The following is an 18,401-nucleotide window of genomic DNA, read 5'->3' as shown; positions in this document are numbered from 1 at the left end:
GGCCTGGCCCTGGAGACCATTCACCTGTCTTCACTTGTTCCACACATGCGGACCCTCTCGCTGTTCATCCAGCTGTGAACGTTCCCATACAAGGGAGTTGCTGAAAGCATGTCGTCTTCTTGGATGGCAGCAGCGTGGCTTTAGGCGTCTAGTCTGTTTAAAAAAAAAAAAAAAAAAGAGGGGGGAGGTCCCAGTGAGGTTAGGTAAAGAAGAAGCACTGATGAAGCAGAGAGGACCTTTTAAAGCAATTCACACAGGACACAGCGCACACCTGACACAGGATACAGTGTCTACAAGTATCCAGGAGCCGAGAGCACACCTGAGGGGATCAAACTCAAGCTCACAGGAAGAAGCCCATCTGAGTCACAGCTCTATGCCTCCCCACCCTTCTGCTATAGAAAGAAGCCATATTTGAGGAGGGACTGGAGAGAGACATAGGTGGCTAGATCACTGGCATACTCTTGGGGTGACGATAGGAGTGAGTTAACAGTGAGGGGTTTGGTGGCAGGCTTGGGACACAAATTAGGACGCGTTGTTAGGACTGAATTTCCAAGCTGTCCTGCACACAGCCCAAAGATGGAGGGTCAAAGAGAGAGAGTCCAGTGGGCTGGTGAACCCCTCTACTGGAGCCCTGGATTAGATTAAGCACCTAACAGGGGTGGTTTCGCCTGGGAGCTGCAGGGGGAGGCGGCTGAGTAATTCAATGACGCCTGCTCGCTGGGGACAAGAAATCATTAGCGCATAAGTCTTTGCAGCCAGGGCTGATGCTGATGGGCTCCAGAGCTGCTGGCACACAGGGAACAGGCAAAAGCCACCCATTTTCCACATCTTAGGAGGGGAGAGCTGCGCTGAGGGGGTAGGGGGGCACAAAAGAAGCCCAGACCACCTCCCCCACCTACCTTCTCAGCCCACCGCCCCCACCCACACCACATTCTAGTTTGCTGCATGAGTGAAGGGTCAGGACAAGCTGCATTTTATTAACAGGATTATCACGGCGCGTGATTTATCCTCGTGCAGGATTTTAATTGCTCTTTGGAGGTTGAGCCGTTTCTTTTGACTGCGCTTCAGCCCATATCCTGCTGTTAAATGCTGGGTTAATAAGTAGGGGAGCCTTTAATGCCTGGGACCGATGGCCCTCGGCAATTCCCTGCTCACAAACACATCTCAGTTTCCCTTGTCCAGGACAGGCCACGACATTTTTCCACGGGACCCAAACCTGAATGTGAAATAATTGGTGTGCGGATAGATCATCAGGGGAACTTTTCTTTCTCCTCCCTCACACACCCACCCACACAGTTTCCGAAAGCCCAAATGTTCCCTTAAGTCGACACATTTCCTTTGTTAGCAGGAGAAAATATGCAAATGCTTGCTTTTACACTTTAGCACACGGAGAAGCTGGCTGCCAGGTCGGTTGGGTGGAGGCACCCCGTCCAGGGGACTCTTCTGCCAGAGGCTGGGGTGGGGGTGGGGAAGGCTTGGGAGGACTGAATCCAAAAGCTCAGCTATGCTTCTTTCTTTGTCCTAACTAGGTCTTTTGTCCACCAGCAACCCCCACTGGCCCCCAACCACAGAACACGCACCAACACACCATGCACAGTTAGAGCTCAACAATGAAACTGGAAGGGGAGGAAGGGCACTGAAGAGGCTGGAATCTGTGGAGGCATAATGGGAGTGGACTTTGGCAAAGCTGTTTTTCTGGGAAGGGTCTCTTTCTTCAGACAGGGCAACTCCAAAGGGCCTAGCCACAGTGCTTGGAGGAACTAACTGGGGTGCTGGGGAAGGCTGTATAGGGGCTGTTCGCTGTTTTCCATCTTTCAAATAGACAAAACAAGCAGGGACCGTCCCACCGCCGGCGCTGGAAAGACCCAAGACCTATTCCATGGAGTGTCCCTTTCCTGGGGATCCGCTGCCTAGTCACACAAAGGGAAGACACGGTGGGTGGCCTCATCAACTAGGGTACCATTCCTTGGTGCAGGTGTCCTAGACAGCAGGAACCAGACCATGTCCTCCTAGAGCACCAATGAAGGGCAGAAAGCCCATTGGGACCAGGAGGACCCCCACAATCAATCCCCAGAAGGTATGGAAGAGCCTGCCTAAGAAAACGCACATCCCCATATTCCAGTTCCTCAGCCTCGAAACCCTGCTGCCTCCTACATATCTCCCAGAGTGGCTCACCTCAGGAAAAGTACCCTAGGGACCCTCAAAGAACATCAGAATGGGCTTAGGGAATGCCTGGCCTCTTCCCCACAAAAGCCCAGTAGCATCTTTGGTTCCTTGCTTTTCCAGAAAAGGCCACATGGACTGTGAGGCACCTGGGATAGCTTGAACAAACTGAAACTTCAGGCCCTCTCTAGGGTTCATCCTTCAGGCTTTTCAGTATTATTGTTTCAGATAAATAACGAGCCACCAGAATAAAGTGTCTCTCTCACACACATACACACGGGGTCAGACTTGAGAGTTAAGGCCTGGAGTGCATTTCAGTCACCTCTGTATGCAGTTGTGGGGAGAAGGGCTAAACCAAGGGGAGTTGCACTGTGGGCTGACTATACACACACGTGCATGCGAGTGATTGTACAGGCTCGTGTCCACACACTTACAATTTTTAGCTGCCTCGTGAACTTTTTGTGAACTGTTTAAAAGTAAAGGTCTGTTGAACAAACAGCGGCGCCACTGCCAGCCATAATTTCATTGCAACAAGCCAAGGACTTTTAACTCTTCCGTGCCTGGCCAAGGAGGAACAGAGTAGAAAGGGCTAATGGCTTCAGGCCCTGCCTGGCAGGAGGTCCTTCTCTAGGGCGACAAAAAAGGGCAGCCCAATCCCCCAGCAGAAACGTACTGCTTCTACTAAACCATCGAGTACCAACACCCATCCAGTTTCTAGAAAGTGCTAGTAAAAGAGCTGGGGCTTTTCTTTCTACCTCTAAGGCAGAGTGCTTCAGAACAGACTTTGCTGACCCTTGCCTGTGGGATATGGTAGACGGCATACAGAATACCTCAAGGCACTTGGCTGCTGTATTATAAAGAGGAAGCTCCTTTTTGGCCCCTTCTTTCACATGTAGGCCATACCTCTAGAAGTACCAAGATGTTATGAAGCCACTCATGAAAAGGCACTTGACAGGCACCAGCCTGTTCTGAGGGGAAATGGCTAGCTTTTACCCTGGCTCTGGGTTTTAACCCTTTTCGCTAGTGGTAGAGGGAAAGGAAATAAAAGCAAAGCAAAGACAGCTCAGAGAGCCGGGCAGGGCTGGCTCTCTGATTGTTACGAGACAGGCGGACTGCTAACTGCAACATCTGCCCACTGGGACACAGGGGTCTGGGGGAACCTGTGTGTGGCGGGCACACATGGTATGTGGCTGCAGCTCTTGGTATTGTGTTCAACTGAATGCTTGAATGTGCCGGAGTCATCTGGACAGACTTGGAGCAACCATTTGTTCCAGAGCCAAAGGTTATGGCTAGAGTACCCATGCTTGGCCGGGACACAGTGTAAAAGGGCCTGATGGGCAGAAGACGGTCAGAGGGACCAAGGTTAGGTGCTGTCCAACCCTGGCATCCTTGAGAAGGAGCACTGATTGCTTCCCACTATGAGAAGACATCAGGTGACCCCAAGGAATACCTATTAACAACATTTCGTTGAGCTCTGCCAAGACAGCACAGTACATCCAGGAAAAGAACACACTTTTTCCTTTTTTTTTTTTTTTTTTTGAAAAGACAAGATCTTACTGTTCTGGCTAGCCTGGAACCCAAGAGATTTATCTGTCTCTGTTGGGATTAAAGTCATATACCACCATGCCCGACTTCCTTGTGTCTTTCAGGGCACCTAAGATTTACAGACAACAGGGAGGAAGCTGAGGAGAGGGTAGAGCAGTGAAGGGAGAGGTCACACTAGGCTCTTCTTAACCTTCTCTGTTTTCTCCCATTACTTTTGAGAGACCATTTCCCACTACCATCAATGGCCTCTGTACCCACAATAAGAAAAGTATCACCCCCCTCCCCCCAGTAGGAGCTAGGAAGCGATGAAATCTCTTCATTCGAACAGCCACAGTCCCTTCCTTTGGGGCTTCTCTAAAGCTCTTTCTCTGGACCCTTCCGGCCCCTGTCCCATAGGCAGTTATGTGGGCAGCAGCCAGGAGGACTGGACAAGTCTGTAACAGCTTCTAGTTTAGGTGGGACATAGGAAGCCTGCTCCCACTCTATGTTTTGGGGTGGGGGTGGGGTCGTCTTGAAGAAGTCCGTCCTTCCAACAAGGCTGGTTCTCTTAAGGTCACCGGTCTCATGGCTCAAGCTATCACCCTCACACACCCTGTATCCCTGGGCAGGTCGCCGAATCTCTCCAACCTTGGTCCCCTCTGTAAATATTTGGCACCCTGTTCTTTGGAGGCTTCAGCTGCACTGTGGACTTAAGTTTTGCCTGGCAATAGCTGGAGCTGGTCACGGTTAACCCCATCAAACAGCATCTGACTCCACTAAACACATTGTTTATATAGAAGTCCCAGAATGGCTACATAGTCTTCTGTCTATCATGGGTGGGGGGGGGGGGGGGGGGGGCTGAGGAATGAGATCCAGAAGGGCCAAGCCAGGAGGTGGAGCGAGGGGGGAGGGACACACAACTGGTGTGGATTACACCCAAGCCTAAAGCTAGCTCCAGCCCTTCCTGGGGTTGCTCCAAACCCAGACTGAGTCACAGCAGCACCACGCTCTGGGTGTCAAGGAAGGGAGGGGGAAGAGGTTCCTATTTTAGAATGTTGGGGGGAGGGCCTATATGGGGGTGGGAAATGAAAAGAAAATGCTTTCCCGGATGTGCAATGCAGGGCGTGTCCTCCTGGGCTGCTTTCTCAGCTGATGAGAGTAGGGGACCCTCAAATTGCTCCCCGGTCCTGAGCCATCTGAGGTGGGTGTGTGTATGGGGGGGGAGGGGTCGAGGTGTGATCCGGGCTGCCCAGGTGCACACTCTAAGCCATAACCACTGGCTTAGAGTGCCACCACCCACAACCCCAAATTTTACATCAGAAACAGACGAAGTCAGGGAGCTGGACGGGGTGGGGGAGGGGACAATGCTTGCACAGACCTGATCTTTGCAGCGTACCTCCCCAGCATCTTCCTGACCTCCGGAGTCACAGTGGAAAGCCACCAGGGTGGGGAATAAACTTGGCCCTCGGTGGCAACAGAAGAAGAGAGGGAGGAGGGGCGCCCCCCCCCATACCTCGGTACAGCAAGAAGTGCTGGGTCTGCAACAAAGGGATTGTCTTCCCCAGCACACACTCTGCTGCTCAGAGCTCACCGGCCCCTTTGGCTCCCTCACAGTTCCCTGCCAATGTCTTCGCAGGAAAAGGTAGCAATACTGGCCAGAAATCCCCTCAGGCCTTTCAGATACTGTACCAGTTCTCCCTTGGGCAGCCACAGTCCCCAAAGACCTTAGTTAACCCCTGGAACCCTGTGTTCTCATGGGAACTTCCAGGGTCCCTCCACTATTCCTTTGGTCCTCACCATCAAATTTTAGACAAAAATAAACTTTTGAGTGGGTTCAGTCAGGATTTGAGCCCTCAAGGGACATGCTCCCGAGCCCAGGGGAGAGTCAGGACTGCAAACCCTCCCTACCTTCACAGGGAGCTCCCTTCAGACCAGAGCGTTGCTCATGTTGACTGTCCCCTTAGAGGATGAGGACCAAGTCTGGTCTACGGTGAAATGGGACAGGTGCGGAGCATTGGGGAGCGCTGACCTGAGAAGTCTACCAAGTGTGGGTTGCTGGGCACGCACCCTCTACTCTAGGCAGAGCCCCAGGGCTCCAGAGCTCCCAACCCAGGACAGAGACAGCTGTTACCCCCCCCACCCCAGCCTTTTTGTTCCTTTCACTTGCATCTTCCTCGGTGCAGGTGGGGTGGATTTGCAAACAAGAACTCCCTCAAAAAGGCACTGGACCCAGCACCTAAAACCAAGGAAGAAAGCCAGGGCTCCTTCTTACGCATGCCCGCTACTTGGCCTAGTCCAACAGAGTTCAGTCCCAGCTGGGGAATCCATGTCACCTGGAGAAGGATCCTAAAGAATCGGCCCACGCGGAGGCTGCAGCACTGCACATTTCTCCACTAAAGGCATTGCATAAACCAAACACACTTAATGTCACTCCCTGCTACAAAAAGTAACAAAGTTATTCAAAGGGCCATTGGCTCTAGGAAGCAAAGAAACTTTTCAAATGAATGAAGATGGGGAAAATGCAAGGGTCCCGAAATCTGCATGCAAGCCCCTTGCTGACAGTGCAAAGCCACAAAGTCCTGAGGGCCAGGGGAGGTGGAGTCACTTTTTTTTTTTTTTTACCGGAACAATAGGAATCCCATGTCTGCTGTTACTCCGTCTCAGAACTCAAAGCACCCCCCAAACAAAGCCACAGAGATGGGGTCCCACAGATTTTTGTGGCTGTTCATAGCTTAATTACTCTTCCTTGATCCCTGGGACTAGACACGACACCGCCAAGGTTAAAATGCCCCAACAGCGCCGAGCAGATGTGAGCGAGCTGGCAGACGCGCAAATGAGGCCTGCCTTGGAGCACGATAACAAGTGACTAATACATTGCATATCGTTGAAAGAAAATTATTTTTCTCTAATTTGCATTTGCTTGGGGGGAAAAAAGCCAACCAAGTCCCTCCTTACGAGCATGAGTCTAATCCTGGAAATACAGCCCGGCCGCTTTAAGAGAGCTGGAAGGAAGGAAAGACTGCCAGTGTTTTGGCGTTTGCAGGCTTGTTTATCTTTCCGCCTTTCCTCCGAGGCGAAACTCGTTTTGCAAGCAACATTCCTACAGAAAATGGCACACGTCATAAAAAGAGACCAATTTCTAGAACTCGCACCGAAGTTCATGTATCACTCCAGAAGCATCTCTGAGATCCCCAAGGGAAATATGTAGAAGTCTACATTAAAACTCGGAATGTTAACCTGGCAGGCGGAGGATATCTACACTCAGACATCCTGTAGGTTGTCCACCCAAGGGCCAAAGCCACACCGAAGGCAAGGTTGTAGAATTAAGTCAGCCTGAAAAGACTCTTTATATCCCGGCGTCGGCCATGGCTTAGCAGGCTTTTTTCGACCTTGGGATTCCTGGGTAGTAAGGGAGACACTTTGCTCTTAACTTGCTCCAGGCCACCCAGGAGACAGATTCAAGTTCTTGAGCATGCCAATGCATTTCCAGGACTTGGAGGGTCATCACCAAGTGTTCTCCTTTCCACCCTGGTGCCCAAAGAGTGGAGCTGCTGCCAGCAGGCTTTTTGTGAATGTAGCCAAAGGCCAGTGTGTTCTGACGAGGAGAGGTTATAAGATGTGTGCGTCAAAGTCAACCTGCACCCCTTCCCCTGAAAATGTGCCCTCCTTTGGATCTTGAACCCACACACTTGCATTTCCATCCGGAGGAACAGTGCCCAGAGCCCAGAACACAGCAGCGCCTGTCTTCAACTTGTCTGAATAGAGCCATTGCAGAGGAGGAAGAACAGCCTTTAGAACCTCTGGGAGGCCCAGAAAGCCTTTAGTTAATAAGGCATTCTTCCCAACAGGCTTACTTGGGGCTGGCTGGTTGTTTTGCCCAAATCTTGCAAACTCTGTCACAAGCAGCCTAGGACCCATGTCCATGGATCTTGGCCAAACCCCTCTAGACAGTGACACTCCAGGCCCCCGGGCCTTCTCCTGACACCTCTGCCTAACAAGTTCCCTAAACCACAACATATAAACCATTCCACACCCTCACTCCACCCTTGGGAAGTCCTTAAGGTCCGTGCTGGGGATTTGACTGGTAGTGGGACGTGGCCCAGCTTTCTCTCACAAAGTGGCGGCCACCTCTGCAGCTACTCCACGGGGCCTGCATAGTGCGGCTTTGTGTGAGTGCTGAGGAGGCGCAGTGCTGCTCGCGCGCCAACAGCTGTCACATTATTTGCACTCGCTGTAAACAGCCTTCACATTCCCCCCTTACCACATAGTTAAAGCCAGACTAACAATCCACAGTTAGAGATCAAACCAACAACAGCAGCATTGTGTCTGCCTTCGCCTTCACACCAAGCCTAGCAGCTGGCAGGTTTCTCCGGAACAAGGGACCCTGTCCCCCCCCCAACACACACACACACACACACACACACACACACACACACACACACCCCTCCGGGCTCTAGCCAAGGCCAGCCAGAAGCGTGCGTGCTTTTCCCTGTGCAGTTTGTTAAGCCCAAGAGCACCGCCATTTCGAAGTGGTTTCTCAGCCCTCTCCCAGAGTTTGCACCTCTGGTAGAGTCTGGGGAAGAAGGATGGGAAGAGATAGCTCCCTACACTCCTAGGACAGTGGACCAAGTGTCAAGGCTGACTGTGACAGTGAGGCCTGCAGCTCTTGAGGTTGTCAGAGGCCGGGCCTCTTTGCACTCTGTGTGGGGCCGCAGAGGTCTGCCTCTGGTCTTTCAGAAATTGCCTAACTCATTGAATACTTTACTGGTCGCCCCACTGATCAAAATGTCTCCTTTATGATTTTTGGTTAAGTTGAACATTTCCATAATCGTCATTATTAGTGCAAATTACACGCCTAATCGGTCCTTAAATAGATTTTAATTAAATAATCATACAAGGCTCATTTTATGACTTAAGAAAGGCATTACTTTTCATTAGAAACTTTCCACCAGGATACGAAGTAACAACAAATACTTGTTCTTTGATGATCACCAATAACCAAGGGGCAGAGTAGCCTGGAGCAGACTGTTTTACCCTCCAAATGGAAGGCTGGGTGCAGACACATCTAGAGGCCCAACTGGGCTCCTGGGATGGGAGGAGGGCTCTCTTTCTCCTCAGTACTACTTTTGGCTCCCTTTTTGGCCAGTAGAAATAAACTGCCTCTCCATCTGGAGAGCTCTCTCCTGCCCGTGGGTTTGTAGACCACTTTTCCCCACCCCCACCCATTTTCTATCCCAGTCACTGTGGAAAAGCAGGCAGTCTAGGCTTGTTAAATGCAGTGTAAAATGCTGTTAATAAAATAATAAATACAAAGGATAGAGGCTGCTGGGTCCATGGGTGTTTTGACTGGAAATGCCTTGGCACTTGTCATGTGTTTATGGGAGGGCAGACAACTCCAAGGATTTACATAGTTTGAACATTTTTGAACTTCATTTATCCTTTCTTAAATGACGTAGGTCTCGAGCTATTTCAAGTTTACATTTTGTACAGAACTGTGAAATGCCTAGGAGTTTCTCCAATTAAACCAAGTTTTAAAATCAGACTCAGAGCTGGAGCATACTCTTGCCTGTCTCCACCCTCCACCTCCTGGGCTGGAGAAAACAAACAGACCCTCGAAAACGATGCTGGGTCCTCAATGCTCCCCACCTCTGCCCTCTCCTGAAGGGTCCCCGGGGCAAAGGTTACAAAACATCAGATTCCACACTGTAGCCATCATCACAGTTAGGAGAACCCTGTCCATACGCTACGCCTAAAAGCAGCTAAAATGGGTCAAAACCGCTGTCCTGGTAAAACCCACTGCTCACAAAACAACGTCAGCAAAGGCTGCAAGGCATTCTTTAGAGGGACCAGGGATTCGTGCCTACTGAAGCTCTTTCTGCACAAAGGCTTTTAGGGGAAGAAGGGAAGGGGGAGGGGGAGGGCTCCTGTTTCAGAGCAGGCATCCCCTGAGAGTCAAGAACCAAGTGTAGCTTCAATCAAAAGCTGACTTCCCCTCTGGGAGTCGAGGAGGAAACCTGATCACAGTAGCATACTACCGGCCTGGATCCATACAGGTCTGGTTTTCTTCTTGGGCTAGTCATTTTTTTAAAAATACATATCGATATAAAAGAAGCAATCTCTGGCTGACTTTATTGAAAACCACATCGAGCCTTCATAACATCCTGACTTAATCCCTATCAAACCACAGCGCCCCTGCAGCAGGCCATTCCTCTACCTCTTCCAACTAGGTCTTCTCCTCCAGCAGCTCCAGTCCCCTCCCCTCAAATAATGACTGGAAAACTTGCCAAACGGCACCTAGATACCAGCTCTGGAATCAATTCCTAACCATATAATGATCCCACTTAGAGGGAAAAAATCCAAGTCGTTGCATATGGAATCCCTTAAAGGCATAAGGCAGAGAATGCTAACAAAGGGAAAGAGGAGCCCACATAAACCTACCCAGAGGACCGTCCCTGGAGGAAGCAGCTGGGCCGGCATGGCATCCTCAGTCCCGGCACACCGGTGCCTAGCCGGTCTTTGGGGCAATAGGAAACTGAGGAGCAACTTACAGAAACGTGACCAGTGATTTAAGGCAATTATTAACCCTCTGGACCTACTATGTGCCAAGCATTGCCTTTGATCCTAAAGGTAGGTAATTATTCCCAGTCATACAAATGAAGAAAAGTACTGAGGCTCAGAGGCCATAAATAACTTGCCCCCAAGGTCACACAGCTAGTAAAAATGGGCCATGGTCAAACTCAGTCCTGGAGTTGCGGAGAGGAGCCAATTATTGGTCTAATTGTGTTATTTGAAATCCCCGTTTTCACATATTGTCTTCACCTCATGTAAGTTTGGAAGGCTTCTTAGGCTTTGTGTATCAAATACAAGGTAAGAAGCCAGCGCATGAACTTTATGCAATTCGTTCAATGAGTCCAGAGCTCAGTTGCCCCTAAATATTACAGCAATCTCCAAGGCCAATGAAAAATTTCCCCCAACATACTGCAAATCTCTCACATTGAGATGCCCCAGTTGGGGGCTGAGCACACCCTTGGCAAGGCCCAGTAGCTTCACAGCAATGGGACTGTGGGCAATTGTCTCATGGTGGAAGCTAAGGTCGCAGGCTTGGCTGGATGGCAATTGCTTGGGAAGCCGCAGACTCCAGGTGCCTGATGTTAGGGTGAGGGGGTTGGGTAGATTGGATTGGAGTAGGAGAAGGTGTATCTACCATAGTTGCTGCTACCTAGTGCCAGGGTCAGGGGGTTGCCCTTAGAAGTTCTGTCGTGCTAGGCCAGTTCAGAGTCTGGGCAGGCAGGAGCTGGAAAGTCGTCTGGCTAGCCAAGGCTGGAAAGTTTGACAAAGAGAAAGAAAGCTGCTTTCGGAGGGCTGGCTGGGGGCCAGGTTAGCAGGGCCGGCCACCTGGCCACTCAGAGGTGAACAGAGGAATTGAGTGTTCCGTTCTTCTCTTTACTTAGACCCTCTCCCTTCTAGTGGCTCTGCCAGGTCTGTCTCAGAGGCTCAGACCTTGTTGACTTGGAGCTGCAGAAGGTGTCAAAGGTGACCAGATGTCTGGTGCCTGAGCCAGTCCTCACTGAGCAAAGGTGAAGATTAAGCCTCTGGTGCCAAAGTTCCTAAAGCAACTGGAAGCCTGGGGTAGGTAGGTCTAGAAATTAGGAGGAAGTGTGGAGAGGATGTTGAAGCCACATCACAGGAGGAAGGGTTGGGAAAAGGAAAGTCTTCCAGATTGTCCTAGTAGGGATAGGGCCTGCTATCTTGCAAGTAGTTTTGACTGATATTTTCTCGCACGATCCACTCTGGTCCCTAGGGTTTTCTTTGGGAGCCTTAGGAAAGGCAGACAGATGTAGGAGCCCCTTAGAGAGCCTTTTGCTCTGTCTAGACTGCATTATGTGGCAAGTCTAGGGTGGCAGTCTGAGCCATAAGACTGACCAGTAATGAGCAGTTGGTCTGAAGGGAAAGGCTAGGCCACCTATTCGTGTTTGCTGTGGACTAGCACCTGAAGGAAATGTGACACTCTGTCACATTCACGCCCACCACAAGCTCCAGGGAGGGTGAGGGGAAAGAGCAAGGTGGGAAGGGCCGTTTTTTTATTATTTTTATTCTTCTTCCTTTCTCTCCAGATTTTGGTGTCCCTGGCACCATAGCAAAGCCCCGACAGAGCCAGAACAATAGAAATGGGAGGTGGGGAGTGCCGGAAATGGTGCAGGAAGACCCCCCCCCATAACCCTATAAACCTCCCCTTTCCTTTATAGTTACTGTTAGCATTAAAAGGCCCTGGGCTTTCACTACGATTGCACCTTTTTATAACCTTTCCCCTAAACTCCCACCCCAGATTTTGAAATCACAAAGCAAAAATATTGGCAGCGTGGGGGGGGGGAGTTGCAAACTGCCCCCAAGCTCTCAGAGCTGCTTACCTGCTTTGCCCCTGGCAACCTAACCCGACTCACCTCCCTCCCAATAGTTCCCCTGGTTTGCACCTAGACAATAAATTTAGTTTAATTTAGCTTCCGGTCTTTAATTTTAGCAGGTCTCCTTTTTGCATGCAAATCAATATGGCAATTACCATCTAAAAGCTCGCCCAGCCCCGGGTCAATGTAAATTGATCATTGTCCGCCTTCCACAAAATAACACCGGGAGTCTGTGGTGCATAATGAGATTATACTGGAAACTGTCTTTTAGATCACAAATTATATTTTATGCTGTCAGGATCTTCTCTGAGTGGACTTCTCCATTTGTCTAATCGTGGGGAGCCCAGCCTGTGGGTGCTGGCTAGTGATACTTGGTCTCCGGAAAAAAGAAGTGGGGACTTACAAGAATCTGGATTGAGGAAAAACAGAATTGCGCTTCACCCCAGAAAGGGAACCTTCAGAAATAGCCCATAGGAGCACCATTAACAACTACCCCACAAAATGTGAGATGTCCCCTCCTGAGGGGCATGTTGGGGAGCAAGTTTGGGAAGCTGTTGGAGAAGTGGCCAGTGCATACCTTGGGCCAGCTCTCAGAACTGGGTCAACCACAGAGGTGGATGAGGAGGTCACAGCTACAGCTCTTTTGGATTTTCCTAGATCCACAGCCTAGGTCTCAGCAGGGAGGCCATCTCTGCCCAAAAGTTGGAATCTCACTGACCAAGTCCTTCTGATAGTGGCCAGTCAAAGTCTTCTGAAGTCTGGGAGAGGCCCCCACTAGATGGCATTCAAACTGTCTCAAGAGACTCTTGGGCAAAAACACTGCATTTACACTCCTTAGCGACTCACAGGACACCAAGACCTAACAAAGGGCCTTCCTGGCTCCAGACGGTGGGGCACAGCCTTGGGGTTGACCCATGTGATGTCCCCACCCTGCCTGGCTAGGTGTCTGGAAGAAGATTCCTCAAGAAAACTAGGGTAGCATTGTTAAAGGCCGCTGGTTGCCCCTGAGGACTGTGTTATGTTGGGGCAGGACTTGGGGCCTTTTAGGAGGCTGCCAGCCTTCCTCTAGCCACAGCCCTGCCCCACCCAGCCCTGGCTCCACCCAAGTGTGATCTTCCCAATAAAAACTGGAATTCCTGACTGGGCTTAGAGAAAGAGGGATGGAAGCAAATAGGTGTCCTGAACAAAGTCCTTTGCAGGAGCTTACATGCCCTTTTGGGGGTCACTGAGGCGCCTGCTAATGCACCCCGAACAGGCCGTCCCAGCCAGTGCCCTCCAGAGAGAGGAGGAAAATGTATAATAAAGTACACCAAAATGAAAGCATAGTGCTTTCCTCCCAGAGGGCATGCTCCTCTTAATTCTCTTGCTCTGTCCAATCCCTGGCACCACCTTCACCAGCAAGGCTTCACCACAGTCTCACATCTTTCTCCCTGCCACAAAGTGGAGAGGCTAGTGCCTTTTCCTTCACCTTCCAGCCACACAAGGTCAACAACTCCCAGCTTCTTCAAAATTCCTGCCACCTGGCCAGTAGGGGAAAAACTAAATGGAAATAGTTCTAAGAGGGGACCATCCCCACCTGTTTGGGAGGCCGCTTTGCCATTTTCTACAGCCCAAACATTATTTCCCTGAGAACGTGGTTGCCCTGGGTTTTAATTTCAGCCAGTGTGACTACATGAAAAAAGTCTACCTCAAGGCACAGGGGAGAGGTCTTGGCAATTAGCCCCTGTATCTAAACACAGTATGTATGTGTATGTGTGCCTCTCGTGCTTTTCTAAGTGACTCTTTGCAACACATAGAAATTCTGCCCGTTTTCAGATTCACAAGGTCTAGTTTTTCTTTTAGAATACCACTATTTCTGTATTTGCATACCCATGTTTACATTCCTCTTGGCCAGTTCTTTATCTCTTGTGTATTTCTTGTTCCTTTAGGCCATAGGGACCAAAGCGTCATGATTTGTCCAAGCACATGCAGTCAATTTTCTGGCTCGACCAGCATGGCTTCACAGTAAATAGAGGAACCTCACATCACAAATTTTTACCCGGAAAAGAAAGGAAGGAATAAGTTGATTATCTGTAGTGGGACCCGCCCATCAATACCCAGCTCTGAAAAGAACTAAGACTAACTTGTGGCAAGCTGTATTACATTGCAGACCAGATACATAAATAAATGTCCAGACCATCTCTGATTAAAACTGTTCAAAACTTAAGTGTTTGTGGACAACTCAAGGAATGCTGTGTACTGGCCTGCAGCTGTCTGGGTCAGGGCCTTTGCTCAACTACTTTCTCTTGCTTTGAGTTTCCCTAGGTTCCCCATAGGAAACAGAGGTGTAACATACTTAGTTCTCAAATTCTGATCCTTAAGTGAGGGTGCCCATTTTGTGTTGACAGGGCCTCCAAAGAAAAGGACCGGGTCAAGCTGGGACTGTCTAGCAGCTGCATTCGATTGGTGGAAGAATTGGGGGATGCACGCAGAAGAGAAAGGAAAACACTAGTAGGTCTATACCCAGTGGACCACTCGAGCTCCAGTCCCTTCCACTAGGGTCGTTGTCTTTTCCCCCATTAAACTCTTTACTGCACTTAAAGGGTTAAGAGGAAACCCCCACCTCCTTGCAGCCGCCGCAACCTGCTTCCACCCGGCTTGCTGGGCCCCGCAGGCTAGCTTTAGCTTGCTCGCTCGCCGCTCTCGTCGCTCTCGGGAATCTGCTGCCATCTCCACAGCCCCCCCCCCCACTCCCCGTCCTTCAGCCGGGAGGGAGTCTGCATGCCTGTCTAGACCGATCTATCACCCGCACACCAACACCCGCGAGAGCGCGGAGACCCTGCTCAGTTCCCCTTGGCCCGCACGGTTCACAGCGGACGGAGTCCAGCGAGCGTGACGACGCCTGCGGGGTAGGGGTGAGGGTCCAATGAGAATCCGGCCGCCTAGAGCGTCCTGCCAGTCTTCCCCAGACCCTACCCTTTGCGCTCGCCTCAGCCGGGCTACCCGGGCACTGTCACAGCTCTGCGCGCTGGGCAGTCCTATTTTTATCTTGTCTAATCCCAAACTGGGCGGGGAGCACAGGCGTCGTGCTTAGAGAACAAGAGATGGGCGAGGGAGGCGGGGAGGAGCAGCCAGGCAGCAAAGCGAGCTAGGGCGAGTTAAAGACACAGTGGAGGCGAGCAGGACCCGAGCAGGAAGAAAGAGCGGGCAGTGCGGACCTAGCGGCGCCGCACGCAATACGCCGCCCTGCGAACTTCTGCTGGCCTGCCCGCTGTCCCTCGCTGACCACCCCTCCCCACTTCCCGGCGGCACTCTCCGCAGCCCGGGCCGCGGGGGCCTGGGCTGTGTGGGAGGCGGAGGCCAGGCCGGCCCTGCAAAGGGCTGGAGAGAATCGCTAATGAGCTGTGCGGCCCATTGATCCAGAGAACACTTCCTAATTAACTCTCAGTCACCTACTGGTGACAGCGCCTCAAAGGACAGCGCTGGGGCCAATCGAGTCCCAGTTCAGACCTACCCGCCCAGCGCCTGGTGACCGAACCCCGCGTGATCCCCTGACCACCGCAGGCAATGCACACCCGCACGCTGATGGCCCGCCTCAGATGAAACCTGGACGGCGTATTAATCATCAACCCTTCACGTAGGTCTAGGCGACACAATCCAACCCCAGATAAACACCAGAGCTGACACTGCGACCCAGACCAGGTAACAAGTCGGGGATGGAGCCGGGAAGGGTCCAGAAGGGAGTCTTTCCCCTAAGTGTTCACATACAGGCGGCGTCTCTGAGGTCGACAATTAAAATGCCTTCTACACAAGCGATTCTGTTGGCAAAACCGAATCCAGCACCTTGAACAGGTCGATCTCTCTCGGTGATGTCCGTTTCCATTGCCACAGGAAGTGTCAGATGGCTAGAAATGCCCAAATCTGTCTGCTTACCTCCCACCACATTCTGGGGTGGGCTGTTTCCTCATTTCTTACTCCCGCTCCATTTTTAAGGATTTCTTTTTTTTCCGTTCAAGGGACTAACCTGAGAACCTCTCCTAGCCTCTCAGTAAGGGTGCACTGGGGGAGGGGTTCCACTGTTAAAGACCCAGGACTAGGTCTAGACACAAGCAGGCAGTACCTATCAGAAGCACGCTGGTTTCTTTTTAAGGACTGTTTTTAAATAAACATAACCCCCCTCCAGTTTCTTCTTAGCTTTTCCACTTACCCGACCCCCACCCTGTAGACCACCGCGGTACGCGCCTCCGTTTGCGGGCACCCACAGCACCTAGCTGGCGGTCGCAGGCTTGCTGGAAAAGATTCATTAACAGCAAATTAAGCTTCGCTCGGCCTTGGCCAACAAGCGGACAGGCTCGGTTGTCTTCGGGACGTGGGTACCTGTTCCCGTGAGCGGCCGGGCAGCCAGAAGTCCGCCAGGGCTACACGTGCCACGAGCCATCATCCTACTCCGAAAAGGACTCTCCTAGGCTCTCTCTTGGTAAACAGAAGACGCTCTCCGCCACCGCCCTGAGCACCCGGGTTTGTGGTGGCTCCGCAGCGCAGCCTCCCGCCGGCTCCAAGCGCTGGCCCTGTGCCGCCTCGCCCTCCCCGCCTCAGCCGAGGATCGCGCCCGGTGCGCAAGTTCCTCTTCGCCCAGAGCCTACGCGTCGCCCGCCCTCCGAGCGAGACCAACTTCCCACGGCCGCAGACTTTCACACGCCCATCAGGGCTTCCCACCAGCTCCCCACTGCCTAGCGGAGGGCTGGGGGGGGGGGGCTCCGCTCGTCCCCCCCCCGCCCCAACACGAGCACTCGACACCTGTCCAGGGGGCTCAGAACTTAAAACCGACCCTAAGGCTTCACCCTGAAAAGGAGACGGGAGGGGGTCGAATCAGAATCTTAAGAACATTTACAAAACAAAGCATCTGACCTGGCGGGCCGGCAGACTGGCCCAGTCCGAAATCTCCGGCTCTCCAAGGCTTCCTAGTAGTTTTTTTTTTCCTCTCGCTCTCTCTCTCTCTCTCTCTCTCTCTCTCTCTCTCTCCCCTCCTTAATCCACGTGATTCACGCTTTCGGGCAAACCCAGAAAAAACCCCGGGCTCCCCCCCCCCCCCCCAGTTGCGCGACGCAGGCAGGCCGAGCTCGGCTCGGTCCGGAACGCCGGCCTCACACACCAGCGCACGCACAAGCCGTCGTTGCACTCGGGAGGCACCACCGGGCCCCTGGAGAGGCCAGACGAAGCGGCGGCGGCTGGGGTTTTTTTTTTTTTTTTTTTTTTTACAGTTCTTTTCCGAGTCGAAAAAGAAAGCAGACGGGAACCCGCCGCCCTCCCCTTCCTGCTAGCGAGGTAACGCCGAGACGAGCTTCCCAGCTTCCAGCCCAGTACTACCCCCTTCAAGCCAGCCCCCACCCCACCCCCCCGCCTGACTCCCGACGCTCGGCGACGACCGCGCTCCCGCGCAGACACACAGAGGCTGCAAACTTCCACTCGCTAAAACTCCCGGTCCTCCCCAACCCCTCGGGAGGCGGCAGGTTCCCCGTTGAGTCCCTCCCTACCCTCCCCCCCGTGCCCACGCGGGGGCCGCTTAGGTTGGCTGCATTTTTAATAACTTGCAGCTCTGCTGTAAAAACGAAAGCCAGCAAAGGTGGCTTGAAACCACCCGACTGGGCTCTACAGGAGTTGGAGGAGAAATCCTCCGAGGGTGCGAGTCCCGAGGGAGGCGATCGGCTGCATTCCCCGGAGCGCCGGACCGCCCGCGGACCCTCGGGATAGGTGTTCCGGGCACTGACCTGAAATCCCCAGTCGGGAAGTAGGCAGGGAGCCTGCGATCCGGCGCTTTGAAGTTTTCCCCGGAGCGGAATCCAGGCGGCTAGGAAGATCCGGGGGCGGCTGGCTGGCTGGCTGGTTGGGCAGACGTGTGCGGGGTCGGGAAGAGAGCGGCTACGTTAGGGAGCGGAGGAGCCGGGCCGGGGAAGCGCAGCGAGCAGCAAAGTTTGCCTTCCTCTGGCTGCCCGCAAACCGCTCCCGGCGCCTCGCTCGCTCGCCTCCGTCTCCGTCTGCAGCCAGCTGCCCTCGGGGTCGGCCCCGCGGAGGGGTGGGCTCTGGGCCGCCTGGGGGTGGGGTGGGGCGGGGCGGGCCGCGGGCCTCCGGGCAGGTGGCGACGGCCCCGCGCGATCCTCTCCTCCCGCAGCTGGACCGGGCCCCGTCGCTTCAGCAGCTCCCGCGCCGCCGCTGCTGCCGCCCGCGCTCGGGCAGGAGCCCCAGCGCCATGTTGACGGTTCGCCGCGAGCGCCCGCTCGGGCTGGGTGTGTGTGTGTGTGTGTGTGTGTGTGTGTGTGTGTGTGTGTGTGTGTG

The 18,401-nt window shown here is 52.7% G+C and overlaps 1 protein-coding gene across 11 annotated transcripts in view; it reads right to left on the bottom strand.

Moving 5' to 3' along the window:
* The window catches only part of Bcor (BCL6 corepressor), a 118,018-nt gene that overhangs the window by 28,709 nt on the left and 70,908 nt on the right, over positions 1 to 18,401 (bottom strand). For 8 of the 11 annotated variants that reach the window (XM_055599569.1, XM_055599577.1, XM_055599574.1 and 5 more), the window contains exons 1-2: positions 17,837 to 18,395; positions 25 to 153 (exon numbers count right to left, since the gene is read on the bottom strand). In XM_055599569.1, the coding sequence (XP_055455544.1) occupies positions 25 to 110 (86 nt within the window). In that variant the 5' untranslated portion in view covers positions 111 to 153; positions 17,837 to 18,395. Of the gene's footprint in view, positions 1 to 24; positions 154 to 16,275; positions 16,294 to 16,976; positions 17,036 to 17,836; positions 18,396 to 18,401 lie in introns of those variants that run through there. The other 3 variants (XM_055599571.1, XM_055599572.1, XM_055599570.1) reach the window with 3 other exon arrangements.

Source organism: Psammomys obesus, unplaced genomic scaffold, assembly GCF_907164565.1.
Source record: "Psammomys obesus unplaced genomic scaffold, mPsaObe1.curated_primary_1811, whole genome shotgun sequence".
Lineage (NCBI taxonomy): Eukaryota > Metazoa > Chordata > Mammalia > Rodentia > Muridae > Psammomys > Psammomys obesus.
This window is presented reverse-complemented; position numbering and strand designations above follow the sequence as displayed.